The 22,753-nt window shown below is 47.1% G+C and overlaps 1 protein-coding gene across 1 annotated transcript in view; it reads left to right on the top strand.

The window, feature by feature from the left end:
• The window catches only part of LOC147111056 (receptor-type tyrosine-protein phosphatase gamma-like), a gene marked incomplete at its 5' end in the record, with an annotated part of 521,022 nt that overhangs the window by 135,008 nt on the left and 363,261 nt on the right, over positions 1-22,753 (top strand). The window contains one exon of the mRNA XM_085999999.1: positions 1,698-1,790. Within this exon, the coding sequence (XP_085856125.1) occupies positions 1,698-1,790 (93 nt within the window). The remainder of the gene's footprint in view (positions 1-1,697; positions 1,791-22,753) is intronic.

Raw genomic sequence — 22,753 nt, 5'->3', positions numbered from 1 at the left:
AGTATTTTGCTATTATCCTAATACTGTCACCTTGTGCTGGGTGCGACAGAGGGGAGGGAATTGTTGAGAGTGCTGGGGGAGGGGGAAGGACTGTTGCTATGTGTTGTTGAGAGAGATGGAGAAATGAAGAGCTGTACTGGTTACTCTTGCCATCATTGAAGCGCGTCTTGCACTGCATCCATGACCAGGCGGTGATGTTCACAGAGCTGAAACCTGTAAATTGACTCTCCATGCTTGGACTAGGTGTTTCGGGATCCCCCTGACACTGGCTGGAAAGGAAAACTTCCCTCCTCGCCCTGATCTCTTCCAGCAGGACCTCTGGAGAGGCTTCAGAGAACCTGGGGGCCTGTTTCTGCAACAGGCCCCCTTCTCTGTGCAGCAAATTTTATTCAAGAGGCAGAAGACAATGCTTTAAGAGGTACACTACTGCTTCAAATAGGCCTCTGACTGACCCGCTGGAAATTGCACTCCGGATGTGGGTTTCCTGTTGTGCCAGCGAATTGAGTGAGAAACCTGCCCATGAGATTCTAATGGAAATTAAAATACACTAGGCCTGTTTTCTGGGGCAGCATTTGTGTTTCAAACTCAACCCACCTGCCCAAAACGCATTCTGAGTTCGAATTGGGGTCATAGTTAGGATGGGATGTAAGGAAATATTACAGAAATGGTAGTTTGTTATTGGAACTAAAGTAATTCAGAAATCTTCAAGTCAGAATCTTCAAGTAACCTGAAGCGAAATACATTATTGGATGTGACCTGCAGTTTAAAATTGCAGTTGGTTAGATTGGGGCGGGAAAGGAATGGGCAAGTCTGCCACTCCCATTTTAACTGCCTCCCCCACCTGGTTTCCTCCAGGCGAGGGGAGTTAAAAAAAATTAAAAAAATATGAAAAATCTCAAACCTCTAGAAATAGACTACTTATTTCATATTCTACCAAGTATTGAAAATTGTATAATGTCACGGATGATTTCTTGAAACATGATTGTATGATTGGATGGCTGACTGTGATTATTGAGCAACACATCACAGTGGCAGTCAAGAAAAATGAAAGGGCATTTTTGAATGCAAGTAGGAAGATACAGTTTTGCTTTAGATAACGCAATATATATACATTAGTGAATAAATTATATATGTTTTTCACCCATTATGGTTGCCATTATAGTTTGAAAAACAAAAAGTTTGCACTGATGTACACTTCCCTGTGTTTGGATGATATAAAACATATTAAGATGCAACTTACAACCAGAATGTATGGTACTGGGTTTTTGGATAGCGACTGTAGTTTGATACTGCTGCAGTTATCCTCTCTCTGACTAATTTGCATTAGTACCATCAAAAGATGTTTTTATATGGAGTAAATTACTGAACACATCGAATTACTGCAATAAAATTATCTTCTTAATTGTATGATTTTACAGAGGTCACTTTGATGCAGTGTTCTTCGTTCTCACGTGTGAGGTATTCTGCTGGGATTCTGCATGTTGTACTAGGACATGGTTGCCGAATGTGTGTGACTTAACTAATGCAATTTTCACTGATTAATGCTTTAATAAAGGGTTACATGGTTTTTAATTGCTTCAGGTTGATTTTTTTAACCATTACAGTTCATTTTTACATACAGATTGAAAAGTAAAGTACAGAAAATAAATATTAACAAAAAAATCCATTCTAATATTTTTTTCCCTTTATAACAACAGATGCAGATTTATCTTTCAAGTCCTGGTAGTGATGACTTTGAGTTGGCATTTAGAAGAAGTGGAGTTACGGGAGCAATGGCTATATTCCTTCAGGTAAGATTAGCTATATACTTTTATTGAATTACTGTGCTAAGCATTCTTGTCCACAGAGCCCTGTGCTGTCACGTCTGAAAGTCCAGTTCAAACTCAACTCATAATGAAGAATTGAATAAAGTGTCTGATAGCTGTTAAGGATCCTAAGTGTGAAAAATGTTGGCTCTTACAGTTTGGAATTTGGAACAGAATCTGCAGTCCTTCTCAGAAGGGATCACAGTATGAAAGCAGAATGGGAATGTTACAGTAGTGTAATTCTAGGCACAAGCAAGCCAAAGGATCAGTTGTAATATAAGTAATCTGCTGAACAAGGCCCTTAAAGTTGGAGCCAGACTTTTAAAAAGCACTAACATCCATGTTAAAAAGCCCTGTCATCCATGTTTCCCCTGATCTAAAGCATACTGAATAAAAGCAATCTGCCTCTAACCCTGAGGCAGTGCATTGCAACCTCAAACCTGAACTGCAGACTGTCTTGCAAGCCTGACACTGATTCCTTAACTGCTTTTTCAAACTGGTGCTAAGCTGACATTTTCATTATGTTAGCGCCAAAGTTGTAGTATGACAGCCATATTTGGCCCAACGTCCACTCTTCCAGCTTTAGTGATATCGGGTGGTTTTACAATCATGTTGTTTTGCTGTAGTTTCAGAATAGCTACATCTCAAAGTCTATCTTTGTTTTCTTTCACTTAAAACTTAAGTAAGTTCCTCTGTTAATCGCCTATTTCCTATTCTCTTATCAGCTCTCGACAGCAGTATAACATACACTGATGGAACATGAAGTTCATAAATCCCAATCCATGAACGTCTGATACTTGCCTTAAAGTGAATGGGTTGTACAAATGTGTTGTTTTTGGTACTGATGCACAAAAGATCTAATAATGCAATAAAACAACAGAATATTCAACTTCAAAGCAGAGCCTAGAGCCAATGGCCTAAATATCCTACTTTTTAGAAGGATTTTGCTTATACATTTTTTGCTAATGCTAGTTCAACTTCTGTGGAATTGCTCATAGGGAAAAAGAAACCTCTCTCTCTACAAAAACTGTCTCTCTGCTTGACTTCCTCCATCTGTTTATCTTCCACTTTCATTCCCCCTCCCTCTATATATACCACTGAGGCACTGTCCATTGTGCTTTCTCCGTTTGTATTTCTGAGTCATTCTCACTCTCTTTTTGAAAGTCTGATCTTCCCTTACTTTTTTAAAGGAACAGGAGTAGGCCATTTAGCCCCTCGAGCCTGTTCTGCCATTCAATGAGATTGTGATATGGAGTAATAACTCCATATTATTATGCTCCCTCTCTGTTTATGCCTATTATTCTGTATGTACGAATCTGTATGCCTTTTTGTTTCTCTCACACTCTATCTGGTGGTAACAAACTTTCTTCATTCTTCTCTCTCATTTTATTTTAACCTTTGAATCTGTTTTGTTTCCTCATTTTCATCATAACCTTTTCCTCCTTTGTATTTTTTTGTTAATTCTTCTAAATTGCTAGTTTCACCCAGTCTTTATTTAATTTCCCAGCTCCAGCCCTGAGCTTTACTTAGAGGGAAAATATAAGTACTGTAACCCTCTTTATACCTCTGCACCAAAAACTGCCCTCCTTTCTCAGCCCTGCCATATGCCAAGGTCCTAGCCCTCTCTCTCTCTCTCTACATTCCCTACACTCCCAGGTCCAACCTATGAACTGCATCATCTGAGGTTTGCTAGTATATTATTAAAAAAAAGGAGTAGATTTTTGTTGTCACAGCCTGGGTGGTAATCTGACGGAGTGCCCGTTGCGGAATCTGCCCAAATTTCATTCCGTTGAAATTAATGGAATGAAGATGCTGCAGGTTCTATAAAGGGTGGACAGTCCACTCCACCAAATTACCAACCAGGCAGTGAAGACCGAAATCGACCCCAATATGTCAAGCACACATTTCCCATCCAACACTTTTCAAGTGTCACGCTTCAATTTCTGTGGCACACTTCAAAAAAAATACAAAGAAACAACAGCAGACATTTAACACTAAAGCTAGAGGCCTCAATTTTAACCGGCCCCACCCCCACCAACAAGCAGTTAAAATAGAGAATCAGGAAACCTCTTTAAATTTTACAGGAATCAGGCCATGGGTGAGGCTACCGCAAAATGCAGGAAGGGGCCTAATCAACATACCAAAGTCACGGCCTGATGACCTCATTGGTACCGCGACTTAAATTTAACAAAAAGTGAGGGGGAGGTCCAACCTGTGGGATTCCTGGCAGCTGAACCGAGGTGGGAGCTGCCGGCTCCCCAAGTTAAGTGGCTCTTTCAGCATTCCTTGTGGGCCAGGAGGAGCAGGAGCGCTCCCCCCAGACCCCTCGAGGAAGCCTTCGGCCTCCCCAGCCCCGATTGGCAGCCTCCCCATTAACATCAGGGCCAGAATGTCTGTAACCTCTGAGTGACTTCAATAATCACACTTTTAAAAAAGGGAAGAAAGCGCATCAGGTTTGTGAGCTGCAATCTGAAGAAAAATTAAACTCTGACTTCACCCAATGTTTACACAGCAGCTGTCTGACTTTGTGACCTTTGGCACCTTTGCACCAGAAAAATACCTTCTGAATTGCATTGTTTAACGTGTTCCTTGTATAGCATATCCTACAATTTACCAAACATTGCTTTTAACAGACCTCTCATGAAGTTGCTCACTGCAAGCTGGGTGACATGCTTTTTTAAAAGGATTGTGGAATGCATGATAAATTCAGCAAAGTCTAATCGTTAAATAAACAGAGGCTCATGTCAGATGGAAATATGCTTGTTAATTTTAGTGAGAAGCACTCACATTTTAGGTGTCATTCGCTTTTAATGATGACATATTGCTGTGCACTGTGTGCGCCATTTTTAATATAGTACTAGCAGATTTCCTGTGGTATTGCTTACAGTAAGTCTGATGAGGAGCTGGATTTTACCTTAGATCTAGAGGTCGAGGCGGGACTGCTGGTTTTCGGGTTTCATTCCCGCCCTCAGCGACGTCCGACGCTATTTTCCCTTGATTGGCCTTGTTAAGCCCTCCTTGCGGGCTTGCCAGCCAGTTTAGGGAAAGCTGGTGTCAGATGACATCAGTGCATGACGCTTCATCTGCCGGTTTTGTTGAAGTGACGGGCACCATAATTTTTTGACAGATGAATTGTCAGTGATTGACAGCATTGAGGTGCTGTCAAACACTGACAATTACTGTCCAAAGGTGAGCCCTTGCACCCAGGTTCTCCAATGACTCACTCCTTAGGATGAAACAGATGGCAGCTGATCATTTGGAGGCGAGTTGGGAGCGGGTTCAAGACTCGCTCCCATTTTTTACCATTTTGCCACTGGTCCCGCCTCCAAACCCGCCACCTGAGCGCCGGCAAAATTCTCCCTGAGATGTTTTATAAGAAAAATAGTATTATGTGATGTATGTTACCAAAGAGAAGGTGTTTCCCTTTAAGACTGCAAATTCTAATTGTTAAATAAATGCTTGGTGACTTTTTTCAAAGTGTAATTGCTGTTCAGAGATTTTAAAAGCCATTATTTTGTGGGAATGCCGCTTAAGGGGCTGCAGAAATTTGGCTCCAATTCTTACTTTCCTGGAGAGTTTTTCTGTACAGCGCAAATTACTGCTGAGAGATTTGCTGGATTGATTGGTTCTGAGGAAACCATGTGCCAGACACATACATAAAAATGTCAACATGTGTTGTTGTAGATCGGTGGTACAGCATGTAGTCTCCAACTTCTGTGTCATACAAATCCCCAGGACCAGCAACATACTGGCAGTTTATTTATCCTCAGCTAAAAAGATGCTATTTGCTTCTCACATCACACCTCTCATTGAAGTAAACCCGCCAGTTTCTCCTCCGGAGTACGTTCAATGAGTTCTGCACACTATTTCCAGCAGGCCAGTCTGGTGTTTTTCTTCTTCAGTTTTTTTCTGGGAATCAAAGCATCAGCACCAGCTGGTGAACCTCTGCAGTGAACAACAATGCTGCCCTTATTAGGATAAGGACACAAGGATCTATGGAATCTAGAATTTTGGAAGTTGACAACCAATGCATCCACTATCTCTATAGCCACCTCTTTTAAAACCCTAGGATGTAGGCCATCAGATCCAGGGGATTTATTGGCTTTCAGTCCCATTCATTTCTCCAGCACTATTTTTTTTACTAATACTAATTTCTGTCAGTTCCTCATTCTCGTTAGCCCCTTGGTTCTCCACAATTTCCGGGAGGCTTTTAGAGTCTTTTTCCTTGAAGACAGACACAAAGGCCTAGATTTTCAGTGTGCCATGAGGCGGGCTTTTAGGCGTGCGGGGGCCTAAAATCCTGAATTCGGGGGTCCCGACACCATCCCGCCCAAAACCCGCCTCCACGTAAGTTTCAAAGGAGGTGGGTACCCGTCCCGCACTGGGACCCGCCGACCCGAGGCGGGAAGGGATTAGTGACAATTAACTGCCTGTTAACAGGTAGTTAACAGGCAGTTTTTAGCCTAATCCCTATTTTGAGGGGTGTCGTGTGGGATTCCCGACGGCTCCAAACCATGCCAGGTTAGAGCAGGCGGGCCGTCGGGTTGAAGGACTTGGAGGGGTCGTGATGTCGGTGTTCAGGTGAGTGATGGGTGCATGAGTGCAAAGGTAAGTGCATTTGGTGTGTCTAAAGTGTGTAAAGAAGTTTAAATTACCTGTACTTACCTTAACAGCCTTCCTTCCTCTAGGCTTCGGGAGTCCATCATTCAGCCGGCACTGAAAGCAGAATGGCTGCAAGCTGTCAAAAGTGACAACCTTCAGCTTTCAGTGCCGGTGAGAGTTCTAACTGAGTCTGCGTAGAAGGACTAGGGTTAGAAGTCAGACTGTCAGTGTTTTGACAGCTTCAAACAGCTGTGAAACACTGATATTTCATCTGTCAACACCTCTTGACAGATGAAATTTCAGTCTGTGACGTCACCTGTTGTCGGGTGGCCCTTAATTGGCCTGCTGAGCCCGCTAGGCGGGCTCAACAAGGTCAATCAAGGGAAACTCACGTGGATTGGCCGGACGTCGATGGAGGCGGGACTAAAACCCGAAAGTTGTAGTCCCGCCTCCTTCCCGACTGCTTTATGAAAATCCAGCCCAAAGTATTTGTTTAATTTCTCTGCCATTTCCTTATTCCCCATTATAATTTCTCCTGTCTCAGCCTGTAAGGGATCCACGTTTACCTTCACTAATCTTTTCCTTTTTACTTACCTATAGAAGCTTTTACAGTCTGTTTTTATGTCTCTCACTCGTTTACTCTCATTTTATTTTCCCTTTCTTTATCAATTTCTTGGTCCTCCTTAGCTGAATTCTAAAATCCCCCCCAATCCTCAGGCTTACTACTCTTTTTGGCAACATTGTAAGCCTCTTCCTTTAATAATATCTTTAATTTCTCTTGTTAGCCACGGTTGGACCATTTTTCCCGTAGTGTTTTTATACTTTAAGATAATATATATTTGTTGCGAATTATGAATTATTTCTTTAAATGTTTGTCATTGCTTTTCTACTGTCATAGCTTTTAATCCAGTTTCCCAACCTACCTGAGCCAACTCTCCTCTCATACCTATGTAGTTTGCTTTGTTCAGGTTTAGGACCCTAGTTTCGGACTTAACTAAATCACTCTCAAACTCAACATAAAATTCTATTATATTATGATCACTGCTCACCAGAGGCTCCTTTACTACAAGGTTATTAATTAACCCTGTCTCATTGCACAGTACTAGATCTCTCATAGGTTCCTTGACATACTGATCTAGAAAACTATATTGAATGCATTCCATGAACTCTTGCTCTGCACTATTTCTGCAAATTTGGTTTGCCCAGTTTATATGAAAGTTAAAGTTCCCCATGATTACTGTATTATCCTTGTTACATACATGTCTAATATCCTGATTTATACTCTGCCCGACACTGCAACCACTGTTAGGGGGCCTATAGACTACTACCAATAGTGTTTTCTGCCCCTTGTTGTTTCTTAGCTCCACCGAAACTGATTCTATATTTTGTTTTTACGAGCCAAGATCCTTTTTCTCTACTGTCTTTATTCACTCCTTTATTATTAGGGCTACCCCTCCTCCTTTTCCATTCTGCCTGTCTCTTCTAAAAGTCAAATATCCTGGAATATTTAGTTCCCAACCTTGGTCACTCTGCAACCGCATCTTTGTAATGGCTATTAAATCAAACCCATTTATTTCTGCGCTATTAATTCATCTGTTTTGTTGCGAATGCTTCATGATTTCAGATATAGTACCTTTAACTTTAAATTTTTTCTATTTTTCCCTGATGTCACTTTAGTCACCTATTACTTTTTATTAATCTTTCTGTCCCTTCCTGACCCACTCTGCTTATCTTTACCCAGATCACTACTCTGCTCTACAGCCTTGACATTTCTCTTACAGCTTTTGAATGTGCCCTTTCCTGAATTCTCCCTCCTCCCCCCCCCACCCCCCTCCCCCGCCCCTTCATTAGTTTTAAGCCCTACCTACCGGCCTAGTTATTTGATTCGCCAGGACACTGGTCCCAGCCCGGTTTAAATGGAGCCCGTCCTCACGGAACAGCTCCCTCTTTCCCCAGTACTGGTGCCAGTGCCCCAGGAACTGAAACCCCTGCCTCCCACACCACTCTTTCAGCCACGCATTTAACTTTCTAATCTGTTTGTCCCTATGCCAATTTGTGCGTGGCTCAGGTAACAATCCAGAGATTATTACCTGTGAAGTTCTGCATTTTAATTTCAACGCTAGCTCCTCAAACTCCCTCGGCAGAACCTGATTCCTCCTTCTACCTATTTCGTTGGTTCCTACATGGACCACGCCAACTGGATCCTCCCCCTCCCACTCTAAGTTCTTCTCCAGCCACGAGGAGACATCCTTTTCCCAGGCAACACAATCTTCAGAACTCCCGGTCGCAGCTGCAGAGAACAGTATCTATAACTCTGAGCATACTGTCCCCTACCACTACCACATTCCTTTTCACTCCCCCCACTTGAATGGCCTCCTCTAGCACAGTGCCATGGTCAGTTTGCTCATCCACCCTGCAGTCCTTGTTCTCATCCCCACAGGTAGTAAGTACCTCACACCTGTTGGTCAAAGTCAAGGGCTGAGGCTGCTCCATCGCTACATCCTGAGTCTCCATACCTTCCAGACTCGCAGTCACATCCTCCTGTCCCTGACCGTTGACGAACTCTGAAGTACTACTTAACCTAAGGGGTGTGACTGCCTCCTGGAACAAAGTGTCCAGGTAACTCTCCCCCTCCCTGATGCCCGGCAATGTCTGCACCTCGTACTCCAGCTCAACAACTCTGGGCCGAAGTTCCTCGAGCTGCAGACACTACCGCAGATGTGTTTGCTCGGGATCTCGCTGGTCCCCACAAACTCCCACATGCTGCAGGGCACACCACCTGCCCCGCCATGTCTATTTAACCTTCTTCATTTATTTGATTGGTTAATTCATTTTTTTAGCAATTATTTTAGGTTTATTACTTAATTGGTTTATCTAGTTTTAGTTATTAATTTAATGAAGTGAAGTTATTGCAATTTATAGTTTCTTAGCTAGCTTCGAGACTAAAAAAACTGTAGTACTCACCAACCAATCACCTACCTGCTGTCCTGTGATGTCAATCCTCAATGTTTTTTTCTCTCTCCTCCGCCCTTTGTTCCCCTGGCTCCGCTCCATCCCCGACCAGGTCTGCTCTCGCCGCTGCTCTCAGGGACTGTCCCCCTCTCCCTCAAATCTGCCGTCATCACCCCTCTCAAAAAAACAACCCTTGACCCCTCTGTCCTTGCCAGCTACTGCACATCTCCAACCTCCCTCTCCTCTCCAAAGTCCTTGAACATGTTGTCGCCTCCCAAATTCGTGCTCATCTTTCCTGCAACTTCATGTTTGAATCCCTCCAATCAGGTTTCTGCCCCTGCCACAGTACCGAAATGGCTCTCATCAAAGTCACAAATGACATCCTTTGGTAAACTATCCCCCGTCGTCCTTCTCGACTTGTCTGCAGCCTTTGACAGGATTGACCACTCCATCCTCCTTCAATGCCTCTACACCGTCATCTAACTTAGTGGGACTGCACTCGCCTGGTTCCATTTTTTTCTGTCTAATCGTAGCCAGAGAATCACCTGCAATGGCTTGTCTTCCTGCTCCTGTATCGTTACCTCTGGTGTTCCCCAAGGATCTATCCTTGTCCCCCTCCTATTTCTCATCTACAAGCAGCCCTTTGGCAACATCATCCGAAAGCACAGCGTCAGTTTCCACATGTACGCTGACAACACCCAGCTCTACCTCACCACCACTTCTCCCGACCCCTCCACAGTCTCTAAATTGTCAGAATGTCCGACATCCAGTACTGGATGAGCAGGAGTTTTCTTCAATTAAATATTGGGAAAACTGAAGCCATTGTTTTCGATCTCCGCCACAAACTCCGTTCCCTAGCCACTGACTCCATCCCTCTTACCAACATCTGTCTGAGGCTGAACCACACTGTTCGCAACCTTGATGACATATTTGACCCTGAAATGAGCTTCCGACCACATATCCACGGCATAACTGAGACCGCCTATTTCCACCACTGTAACATCGCCCGTCTCCGCCCCTGCCTTAGCTCATCCGCTGCTGAAACCCTCATCCATACCTTTGTTATCTCTAGACTTGACTATTCAAACGCACGCCTGGCTGGCCTCCCACGTGCTCCCCTACGTAAACTTGAGGTCATCCAAAACTCAGCTGCCTGTGTCCCAACCTGCAGCAAGTCTCGTTCACCCATCATCCCTGTGTTTGCTGATCTACATTGGATCCCAGTTAAACAACACCTCAATTTCAAAATTCTCATCCTTGTTTTAATCCCTCCATGGCCCCGCCCCCCCATCTCTGTAATATCCCCCAACCCCACAACCCTCCGAGATATCTGCACTCCTCTAATTCTGCCGTCTTAAGCATCCCTGATTATAATCGCTCAACCATTGGTGGCCATGCCTTCAGCTGTCTAGGCCCTAAGCTCTGGAATTCCCTCCCTAAATCTCTCCACCTCTCTACCTCTCTTTCCTGCTTTAAGACACCCCTTAAAACCTACCTGCCCTAATTTTTCCTTTTGTGGCTTGGTGTCAAATTTTTGTTTTACAGTATAACACTCCTGTGAAGCGCCTTGGGATGTTTTACTATGCTAAAGGCGCTATATAAATACGAGTTGTTGTTGCTGTAGTCTGTACCTAAATCGCCACATGTGAAGTATCCCACGGTCTAATAGCTCTCAGTTCAAGAACCTACTTCCTCCCTTCTCCCTTGTTTCTAACAGTGAGAATCCTCATTTTCTGTTCCCTCGTTCCCCATTTGCCCACCAATGGAAATAATCTTTCACTATTTACCCACAGTACGGTCTCTGGCTTCACTCGCCCCTTTACTGGTTGCTCCTCACTCGCCCCTTTGCTGCTGCTGCCCCCGGCTCTGTGGGAAATGCCCCCATCCCCAACCCATTACCCCATTCACTTGAGACCCAATCCCACGACCACTAGTCCCCTTCTCCCCCCACGACCTCCCATCCCCAAATTCCCCATCTCTCCCCCTGAGTCCCCATTCCCAGTCTGCATCTCCTCGAGCCCCCATTCCAGTCTCCTTTTGACCCCCAGTCTCCTTCTCTTACCTCCTCAGTCTCAAGCCCCCCAAATTCACATCTCCGCCCCCCCGCCGAATTCAGACCTCCCTCGAATTCACATCTCCCCCCCGCCACTGAATTCAGACCTGCTCCCCTCCCGAATTCAGAGCACCCTTGAATTCAGACCTCCCCCCACCTCCACGCGCCCCCCCCCCCCCACCGCCCCTGACTTCAAGCCCCCATGACTTTAGAGCCCCAATGAGTTCAAAGACTCCCTGAATGGACACCCGCGATTCCAAGGCCTCCCGATTCCCGACTCTCCTGCTGACTGCGCTTCACAGGGTCATGGCTCTCTGGCAGTAGTTGGGTAATGTCACCGAGCCTGAGGCTTTAACAGCAGCCAGTGCATCATGGGCCGAGGGGTGGGGAGAGCGCATTGCGGCAAAAAATTTAAATAGCTGATCTCCCGGGCTGCTGGAGGCAGAGCTCGGGAGAGTTATCCCCGCTTCTGGGAAACTCCTGGTCATTCTGGGAGGGTGGGGACCTTGCTTGGGAGGCACTGACGGTGTTCAATGAAATATCTCCAGTGTCTTTTTTTTAAACTGCAAATTCTGCTTTGATGATTTGATGGATATTTCCTGTAACCACTTAAGAAATGAAGGTGCAGGCACTATATTGCATCTGTTGTTTCTAAGTCTTCGATATCCTTGCCAGAAGTTGCCTCAGGGTTTCTCCCAATTGGCCACCGTAACTTCAGCGGATACTCTGTTTAAGCGCATAAAGGTATGGTGGCTGATCAGGAGAACCCCAAGGAAGTTCCCAGCGCCTATCTGCAGCTAATTGGATCAGATTGATTCAACCAGAGCACAATGATACATATTGCGAGAAACCTCTCAAATATTAAGCTGGAAAGGTTGTCATTCAATATTTTTTCTTTGAATGAGCTTCTTAGACTAATTTATATTGCAACCTTTGTGAAGCTACTTCAGACAGGAAAGAGGATTATACAACTTTGATCATTCTCTGTGTTGCACAATATAGCCAATGATTAGAGTGGGAAACACTTGGACACAGATTTTTAAAGTTGTTGAAAAAAATCCAGTTGGCAGCAGAATGAAAACCTTGCTGGGTGCCTAAGACTTCTATTCATGTTGAACTCGGTCACATTTCAGGACCTTTTGACCATGGTTCCACAAAAATGTTTTGGTTAAAAAAAAGTTAACTTATAAATTGTGTTTTAACAACAGTGTCTTCACGTAAGTTTAAAAAAAATGCTCCAAGGTGATAGGTATTTAAGATTCAAATGCTTCCATTCTTATCTATCTATCGTAACCAGAAAATCACCTTCAGTGGCTTCTCTTCACGCTTCCGCATCATTACCTCTGGTGTCCCCCAAGGATCTATCCTTGACCCCCCTCCTATTTCTCCCCCCTCGGCGACATCATCTGAAAACACAGCGTCAGTTTCCACATGTATGCTGGCGACACCCAGCTCTACCTCACCACCATTCCTCTTGACCCCTTCGCTGTCTCCAAATTGTCAGACTACTTTCCCGATATCCAGTACTGGATGAGCAGAAATTTCCTCCAACTAAATATTGGGAAGACCGACGCCTTTGTCTTCGGTCCCTGCCACAAACTCCATTCCCTAGCCACGACTCCATCCCTCTCCCTAGCATCTGAAATGAGCTACCGACCACATATCTGCGCCATAACTAAGACAGCCTATTTCCACCTCCGTAACATCGCCTGACTCCACCCCTGCCTCAGCTCATCTGCTGCTAAAACCCTCACCATGCCTTTGTTACCTCGAGACTTGACCATTTCAATGCACTCCTGGCTGGCCTCCCATGTTCTACCCTACATAAAGTTGAGGACATCCAAAATTCCGCTGCCCGTGTCCTAACTCGTACTAAGTCCCATTCACCCGTCACCCCTGTGCTCACTGACCTAGATAGATTCCCGGTTAAGCAACGCCTCAATTTTAAAATTCTCATCCTTGTTTTCAAATCCCTCCATGGCCTCACCCCTCCCTATCTCTGTAATCTCCTCCAGCCCCACCACCCCCCGAGATATCTGCTCCTCTAATCCTGGCCTCTTGAGCATTCCTGATTTTAATCGCTCCACCATTGGTGGCCATGCCTTCAGCCGTGCCAAGGCTCTTAGCTCTGAAATTCCCTTCATAAACCTCTTTACCTCTTTTTCCTCCTTTAAGATAGTCCTTAAAATCTAACTCTTTGACCAAGCTTTCTGCCCTAATTTCTCCTTAAATGACTTGGCGTCAAATTTTGTTTTATGACGCTCCTATGAAGCACCTTGGGACCTTTTATTATGTTAAAGGTGCTATATAAATACAAGTTGTTGTTGATGTTGTTTCCCTGCAGATTGTAAATAATAAGCAATTTGTTAGCCTGTCTCCGCAAACAAGGAACACCTCACGCCAATTGTGTTGTAAAGCCTTTGATCTCTGTCTGGTTGTGAAGGATAAAACAAAGAGACAGATGTATAGTACCAATTGAATGAAGTGAGTCCGATCATAATTGCTGTTCTGTATGTTCACTGTAAAATAAAGCAGTTTATCGATTCATCTTGGGCCTTATCTCACCAAGTGTTTGTTTGGTCCACCTTCAAAGAGATTGAAGAAGTGCACATACAAAAGACTAATATCCCGTTCAGGTTACAAGAAGTTACTATTGTTACACCTCTGTGTCACCCTCTTGTAAAAGATAAAAGGCTGTTTAATTCAATTCCCCTGAAAGTAAGCGGCTCAGACTGCTTACAACTGCAGCCGATGCCACTGAATCCAAGAAGGTCTCGACAGCAGACCTAAATTTATAACAAAGTCTGAAGTGTGAATATATTTGCTATAGAAGTTAGTGGCTATATTCTCTTGATTTTAAGGAAAATTATGTTTTTCCTTTTGTTAAATATAAAATTTTAAAAACCACAGATTAAAAGAAAACTTATGTATTTGTTTTGTTAGATGATCTCTGGTGAAAGAGAATCTTGTAAGTCAAGGCTGTGGCACTTAGCTGAAAGAAGGCACAAAAGAAAATTGTTTATTTTGCTGATTGAACCATTCTTTCTGCATGATGGGTCCACTTTGTTTAAATTATTTATTAATCATGTGAATAACTACCATCGTTCCATTTGGATTACACTGATGGTATTTTCTTTAACATAACATTTAGACAATAGAATAATAGATGCCTGGAGTGAATTGTAGATGTGGCTACGAGTTGGTTTAGTTTAGGTTTTCCTTAAGTTGCATCACTATTAAATGGTTTTGAAGAAACAAACGACTGCAGTACTTTAGGGTATTTTTCACCCATCTTGTAAAGGTATATAGCCTCTTCAAAGTAGTTTACTGTAGATGCTATAATGCATTAGAAGTATGACAATTGTAATACAGTACATCTAAGCAAACAGCACTTTGATCTTTACACTGCTTAAATGTTGGTTTTGCTCTGTAGCCAATATATTTTCTAATATTGTCCATACGGGTGTTCCAGCACCACCATATCTATTACTGTAACTTTTTTTTGCATATATTGCACATTTTAGAGTTGTATGTCTTCTTGAAACTCCAATGCATGTAATATGCAAAATGTTTATGGAAATGCGCATTCGTGATTTTGCATTGGAAAATGACACAAATTCCAGATGAGAGGTAAATGCAGGTGCATAATATACAAAATCTCTTCAGAGATTGGGGAAATACATATGTTCATGGGTGAATTTTACAATCAGAATCTTTTACAGAAACAAAGAAGTCTGTTTGTTTACATTATATGCAAAAAAAACACATATCCTATGTAAAAAACATGCATTTTTTGACTGTAGACATTCATTAAAAGTAGCGTATCTGAAGGAAATAAGTCCAATGATTTGCAAATCTAATAACTTAAAGTCAATGTTTAACTTGGGCCTTTAAAGTCAATGGCCTAGAAATTCAGTTCTGACGCTATTGCGGCGCTAAAGTCGGGCGCTCCTCAAATTTAGCGCCCGCCGGAAAGTGCAGGCGAGCTCGCCGAAATTCAGTAGATTTGGCCAACTTTTTGGCCGAGCGCTGCACAAGGCGTTGGAACCCTGTGTTCAGGCGCTAATCCGGCGATGCAGCCTAATAACGCCGATTCCGGGCGCAGCGCAGGTGCGATCATGTGGTGAGTGTCAGCAGACACCCTGACGCCGGCCAGCTCTTAAAGGGGGAAGGGTCAACTTTGACTGCAGCCACGCCCTGCATGCTGTAGCCCTGCAACTAGGCCTCAGGAGTGGTTGTGTGGCATATCAACGCCTGGAGGACATGGAGAGGGCCCGTGAAAGAGCCGAACGCTTCTCTGAGCATGCGCTGGGTGTGCTCCTTCATGGGGTGCGCAAAAGAAGGCGGGTCGTTTGCCCGGCTAGTGGCAGGAAGGCTCCCAGGAGCCAGTTCAGGGAGGCCTGGACCAAAATTGCCCGGAGGGTCTCCTCCAGCTCAGATGTTCCCAGGAGTGCGGACCAGTGCCGCAAGAAATACAACGACCTATGTCGGCTGGTCAAGGTGAGTACCCTTTCCAATGTCCCCCTCATCCTTGCATGTGCACCTCCCATTAGGGCCAAAGGGACATCCAAGGTCTAATGGCCAGCCCTGCTGCCGCTGCAATGGCACTTGCATGTTAATCAAGAGCTCTTTCTGCACTTACCACACTGTGCAAGCTATTCCACCATGGGAGGCCTCACACAGAGCTACAGGGCACCACACTGTGCAAGCTATTCCACCATGGGAGGCCTCACACAGAGCTACAGGGCACCACACTGTGCAAGCTATTCCACCATGGGAGGCCTCACACACAGCTACAGGGCACCACACTGTGCAAGCTATTCCACCATGGCAGGCCTCACACACAGCTACAGGGCACCACACTGTACTTAGACGCCCTCCTTTCTCTTGCAGGCCAAGCTGGCGAGGAACGCCAGGAGCCTCCGTGTCACTGGTGGAGGCCCTCGCGAGTTCCAGGAGCTGACGCCTCTGGAAGAGAGGGTGGTCCGACTGCTGCGGCACCCGGTGATTGGGCCTGTGGCGATCGGCGACGCCGACCCTATACTGGAGCCCACTGGTAAGGACAGGACCGGCTGCACCTCTATCCTTGCCCTCGCGCATCAGATCTACATCCTTCCCCAGTGGCCGATAAATGCGCATAATGCACCAGTGCGGCCTCCCTCGCTGTCGGCCTGTCCTCACTCTAAAGCTACACTTGTGCCTTCCTGCTTTCAGCTGGTGAGGAGGAGGTGCTCCCTGAAGCCCACACAGCCAGGCCCTCGGAGGAGGAGGACGTGGAGGAGCAGCAGGAAGGCGCCACCTCGGGGGAACCCTCCTCCGCTCCAGGACATGCCAATGAAGGGGATACGTCTGGCGTGCCGGAGAGCCAGGGGGAGGCGGGGGAGGGGAGCCCCGAACCTGGTCCCAGTGGCATGGACGCCCGCGGCAAGGCTCCGGCGGCACGCGACCCTTCTGCCCAGAGGGGGGAGGCGGTGGAGGGGAGGGCAGAACCTGGTGTCAGTGGCGTGGCCGCACGCGGCAGCGCTCCGGCGGCACGCCAGCCTTCTGGCCAGAGGGTGGAGGCGCCCTCCAGTCCGGACTCGGACGTCGCCCAGGAGGTGCGCCTCCTGGACGAGATGTCGGCGGCGTCGGAGCGCCGCCACGTGGAAATCATGGAGGTGCTGGCACAGATGCCTCAGGCCATCGAAAGCCTCTCTCAAAGTGTGGTGACTTTCGGCCAAGCCCAGGCCAGGGGCCTCGAGGTTTTCGCTGCAGCGCACGCCAGGGGGGTGGAGCTCCTTGTGGCAGCGCATGAGAGGGGGGTCGAGCAACTCGAGGCAGCGCAGCACACCAGTCGCCAGCTGAGAGGTGCTGTCCAGACAATGGGACTGCAGATGCGGGGACATGCCGGCGCAGTTGGGGCACTGACTTCTGCGACCCTCGCACTGGCGGGGAGGCGTCGCCAGGCCAGGCGCCGCCCTGCTGCCGCACACCGGTCTGGCCACCCACAGTTTGGCGTGCTTGCTCCCCGGCCAGGCCGCCCGAGTGCACGTGTGTCTGGCGACCAGCGCGCGCCTGGCATCACCCACCTTGTACCCATTGGTGCAGGCGAGCCTGCCACTCCCCCAGCCACGGTGCAAGGAGCTCCTGCAGCCACTGAAGAGGGCCACCCACAGCTGCAGCAGCCACCAGCCGGCCCCTCCCGGGCCCGCCCTCGTGTAGGCCGACCCCCAAGGGCATCTGGCGAGACGCCTTGTCGCCCTGAGGATCCTTCCCCCAGCCTCGGCACAGCCTCACGGCCCAGCTTGAGGCGCAGCAGCAGGACGGGCCGGGGCAAAAGACGCCTGTCCACACACTCGCCCTCTCGCCACACCCAATAGAGTGTGTTCACCGAGGGTTTGGGTGATGCGGGGGCTTCTGTTCTGGGGGGCATTATGTGTTTTTGTTTTATGGGGGTCTTTGTGTTGTTGGGGGGGCTTGTTTTTGTTAGGCCAGTGACGAGGCCATTTGGATGCTGATGTTATGTTAGTCCTCCCCAGGTTTTGGGAGTGACAGAAGTTTGTTACTGTTTTTTGGGGGTCTTCTCTGTTTTGCTCTTCCATGTGGGAAGGGCCCTGAGGTTTTCAAATAAAGATGTTTATTTATTCACCATGTGCAGGTGTCATGTTTCAAGTGGTTGTTGGGTTAACCGGCTGAGGGCTTGCGAAGCGGCTGCGTTCAGTGGGCCAGGCCATTCCCTGACAGGGGGCCTAGAAGTGTCGAGCAATAAGCCCCCGGCGGACGGCCCTTGGACCTTGTCGCTCCCTCCTGGCCTGGTGCTGCTCCTCCTCAGGGTCCTCCTGCTCGTCCTCCTGAGGTGGTGGCCCAATGTCAGGTGGCAGTGCCTGAGTCCTGCGGATAGCCAGGTTGTGGAGCATGCAGCAGACCACGACGAACTGGGAGACTCTATCCGGCGAATACTGAAGAGACCCGCCCGAACGATCCAGGCAACGGAACCGTTGCTTGAGGACGCCTATCGTTTGCTCTATTAGGTTCCTTGTGGCTTGATGGCTTTCGTTGTATGCCAGCTCCGCTGGGGTCCTGGGCGCGCGGAGCGGGGTCATGAGCCATGTGCACAAAGGGTGCCCTTGTCCCCGAGAAGCCATCCCCTTGGTTGAGGCTGTGCCTGGAACATGTCAGCCACAGTAGTCTGTCGCAGGATAAAGGCATCGTGGATGCTTCCTGGGAAGCGGGCATTGACAGCTAGGATGCGCTGCCTGTGGTCACACACCAGCTGCACATTTAGGGAATGGTAGCCCTTCCGGTTGCGGTCTTGCTCGGCATTGCGGATAGGTGGCCGCATAACCACATGCGTGCAGTCAATGGCGCCCTGCACCATGGGGAAGGCCGCGATCCTGGCAAATCCGAATGCACGCTGCTCCTGCTTGTGTTGGGTCATGGGGAAGGAGATGAATTGGTGGCTCCTCGCGAAAAGTGCTTCGGTGACCTGTCGGATGCAGCGATGCGCGGCGAACTGGGAGATGGTCGCGATGTCCCCAGCAGCGGCTTGGAAGGAGCCGCTTGCATAAAAGCTGAGAGCCACCGTGACCTTCACTTCCACCGAGAGAGACGCCCTGGACATGAGCTGTGGCTGCAAATCTGCATGAAGCCGCTGGCAGATCTCTTCAACCACCTCCCTTCTGAAGCGCAGCCTCTTAACACAATGCGCCGCAGTCATGGTGAGATATGAGACCTGCTCCCGGTATTGCCTGACTGGGTAAGGCCTACGTTGGCGACGCCTAATGGCCCCTCTGCGTCTAGCCATGCCTGGGCCTGTCTCAAAGCGTATGCCAGCCCTTCGCACAAAATGTCGCAACTGAGGGTTGGCCCCCCATGCAGCCCCCATTACAAAGTTCCAACCAGCAAAATCACAAGGATGCAAATGTCAAAGCACTGGCTAGAAGCCAAAAAGACCTCTCCTATGGTGTCCGAAATCAGTAATCTCTGTGCCTTGCTCTCTGTGCAGAAATCCAAACCAGTCAAGTCATTGCAGCGAAATGGCTAGCTTTTATGGGTGAGTGGATGTGCCCTTTAATTAGCGCTCCCCGAATCCCACAGGGCCTCTGTTGAGTTCCATTTCACAGTTCTTAGTAGCGCCACGCCAACATCGGCCGGGCGCCACTGAATTTCCGGTTTGGGGCGCACAAACGGCGTTGCACGACGGAATGACGTCATAAGATGCGCGCGCAGCTGAGCGGGCGCTAACACTTTGCGCCGGCGCTAAAGCCCAGCTGAATTTCGGCGTAGGCGCAGATCCGGCGGTGCCCGGGCGCTAAGTGGATAGCGCCGGAAATCTGCCGCTAACGTCTGGCGCAAACAGCTGAATTTCTAGGCCAATGTTTTGAGCTTCAGTTTTGCTCCTGTTTTATGGAATAACTGAATGCTTCTGACAAGACAATCACATTATACTGTTTTTGTGTTGTTCTCCTAATAGATGCCTTACATGAATACTGTGCTAAATTGTAGTATGATGTCATTACACCGCACCTGCCTTTCATATTACCTAGCTCTTTACTTGGAAGCAAAATTTTACTCTTGTGCATTGTTGTTTTACTAAACAAACTGAAACCATCTAAACAATATTCTGAATCTGGGTTTGGGTATCCAGACGATCAATACCTTACATTGGCCAGTCCCATAAGTCAAAACACTGTCAGAATTAATTCACTGCTGCAGGCAAGAGAGGCTGAATGGGCTCCTCCTGCTCTATAAGGTTCTATGATTGTGTACTTGGGCACTGGTGGTCAGATAAAATCTTATTTATATTATCTGCACACTGGCGCTGAGCTATTGTGGAGCACAGGGATTCATTTATTCTGATGGTGTATTTTAAACCTATCTGTGCTCCACGCTGTACTTCTCCTTTGTGCTGATTAGGTATTACTGTGCAACTCCAGGAGGTTTTTTTATTTGCAAGGGTACATTGCTGCTCAGTGGAAGGAGGGTTTGGTGGTGGTGCTGAGAGGTGCCTTGACAGCAAAGTAGTTCTCTCCATAAAGCCTGTTCGAAGAGATTTTTGCATCAGTGCAGGTCAGAAAGCACCTGAGCTTCCTAATTGGAAGAAACCCTAATTGGAGGATGTATCCATCGAGTTCCTTTGCAGCTGGCTGTTAATGAGATGAGCATCACCATCCTTCCTGCTTCTGGATGCTGGTTCTGGTATGTCAAAAACGAAATACCTTTGTACCTCTGCTTTCCTATTGTAAGGTAGTTGAGAACAGGAACTCCATATGTAGGGAACCACATACTATCATTTCATAGTGAGTAGCATTGGAGATCGAGCATTCTGTATCATTGTGCCACTGTTATTCTAAAGAGATTAGATAATTAAAAAAAAAGCAAAATACTGCGGATGCTGGACATCTGAAATAAAAACAGAAAATGCTGGATAATTTAAATGTTGGGCAACACGAAGACCCTCTATTCTAATCATAAACAGTTTCTGAAGGGTATTAACATTGATGGCATAAGATACAACTGGGTGGACAGCTTCCAATGCAGAATATTCATTGTATGTAATCTTTTAGTTTTTCCGCTGGCGGGGGAGTCTGGGATAAGGGGACGTAACCTTAAACTCAAAGCCAGGCCATTCAGGAGTGAAGTTAGGAAACACTTCTTCACGCAAAGGGTGGTAGAAGTGTGGAACTCTCGCCAACGAAAAGTAGCAGATTGTAGCTCAGTTAATAATTTTAAATCTGAGATCGATAGATTTTTGCTAGACAAGGGCATAAAAGGATATGGACCCAAGGCAGGTGGATGGAGTTAAAATACAGATCAGCCATGATCTCATTGAATGGCAGAACAGATTCAACGGGCTGAATGGCTTACTCCTGTTGCTCTGTTCCTATGTTGTAAGCACTTTAGTTTGTTGGCAAGCAAAGCATTTTCTTCCTATTGTGTCTCACAAAGATGTCACTTGGCATCTATTTGAGAAAATTATACTATTTTGTTTTAGGAACATAAGAACATCAGAAATAGGAGCAGGAGTAGGCCATTCGGCCCTTCGAGCCTGCTCCGCCATTCAATGAAGTTGCGAGGTGAGGCCCGATCAGAGCATCGGACCTGTGAGGGGGCAGTGACCGGCAGAGCTTAAAAGCGGCGGCAGTTTCAAACCGGCGGCAGTTGTGAGGTGAGGCCCGATCAGAGCATCGGACCTGTGAGGGGGCAGTGACCAGCAGAGCTTAAAAGCGGCGGCAGTTTCAAACCGGCGGCAGTTGCGAGGTGAGGCCCGATCAGAGCATCGGACCTGTGAGGGGGCAGTGACCAATTCAACAGCAGAGGAGAGAGGTAAAAAGTAATCCAAGTGTGACGTCACCAGGAAGCAGGTAAGTGATTGGTTGGCGAGTATCTCTTTTATTACAAGCTTAAATTCTGCGGTTTATATTTTCTTGGGTCTCTGTGGTGTAGTGGGGACAGTTGGTAAATAAGCGCCCTAGAGTGTATCTTTAACTGGTGGTATTGAATTAATTTAAATTAATTAAAGGGGTAAGTCATGCCAGGAGAGCCCAGCCCCGTGTTATGCTCCTCTTGCTCTATGTGGGAATTCAGGGACGCTGCCAGTGTCCCTGATGACCACGTGTGCCGGAAATGCATCCAGCTGCAGCTACTAACGGGCCGTATTGAGGCGCTGGAGCTGCGGATGGATGGGTTGTGGAGCATTCACGATGCTGAGAGGGTCGTGGATTACACGTTTGATGAGTTGGTCACGCCGCAGTGTAGGGCTGCACAGGCAGGAGGGAAATGGGTGACCACCAGGCGGAGCAGTAGAAGCAGGCAGGTAGTGCAGGAGACCCCTGTGGCCATCCCCCTTTTAAACAGGTATACCAATTTGGATACTGTTGAGGGGGATGACTCACCAGAGGAAGGCAGCAGCAGCCAACTTCCTGGCGCCGGGGGTGTTGCTGCTGCTCAGGAAGGGAGGAAAAAGAGTGGGAGAGCAATAGTGGTAGGGGATTCTATCGTAAGGGGAACAGATAGACGGTTCTGTGGCCGTAGACGTGACTCCAGGATTGTTTGTTGCCTCGCTGGTGCCAGGGTCAAGGATGTCACTGAACGGCTGCAGGGCATTCTGAAGGAGGAGGGGGAACAGGCAGAGGTCGTGGTTCACATTGGGACCAACGACATAGGTAGGAAGACGGATGAGGTCCTGCAACAAGAATTTAGGGAGCTAGGTAGCAGATTAAAGAGCAGGACCTCAAAGGTAGTAATCTCTGGATTACTCCCGGTGCCACGTGCTAGTGAGTATAGGAATAGGAGGATAGAGCAGATGAATGCGTGGCTAAAGAGTTGGTGCAGGAGGGAGGGCTTTAGTTTCCTGGATCAC

Source organism: Somniosus microcephalus, chromosome 11 (assembly GCF_052327205.1).
Source record: "Somniosus microcephalus isolate GS21.2 chromosome 11, FLI_Smic_1.0, whole genome shotgun sequence".
Lineage (NCBI taxonomy): Eukaryota > Metazoa > Chordata > Chondrichthyes > Squaliformes > Somniosidae > Somniosus > Somniosus microcephalus.
This window is presented reverse-complemented; position numbering and strand designations above follow the sequence as displayed.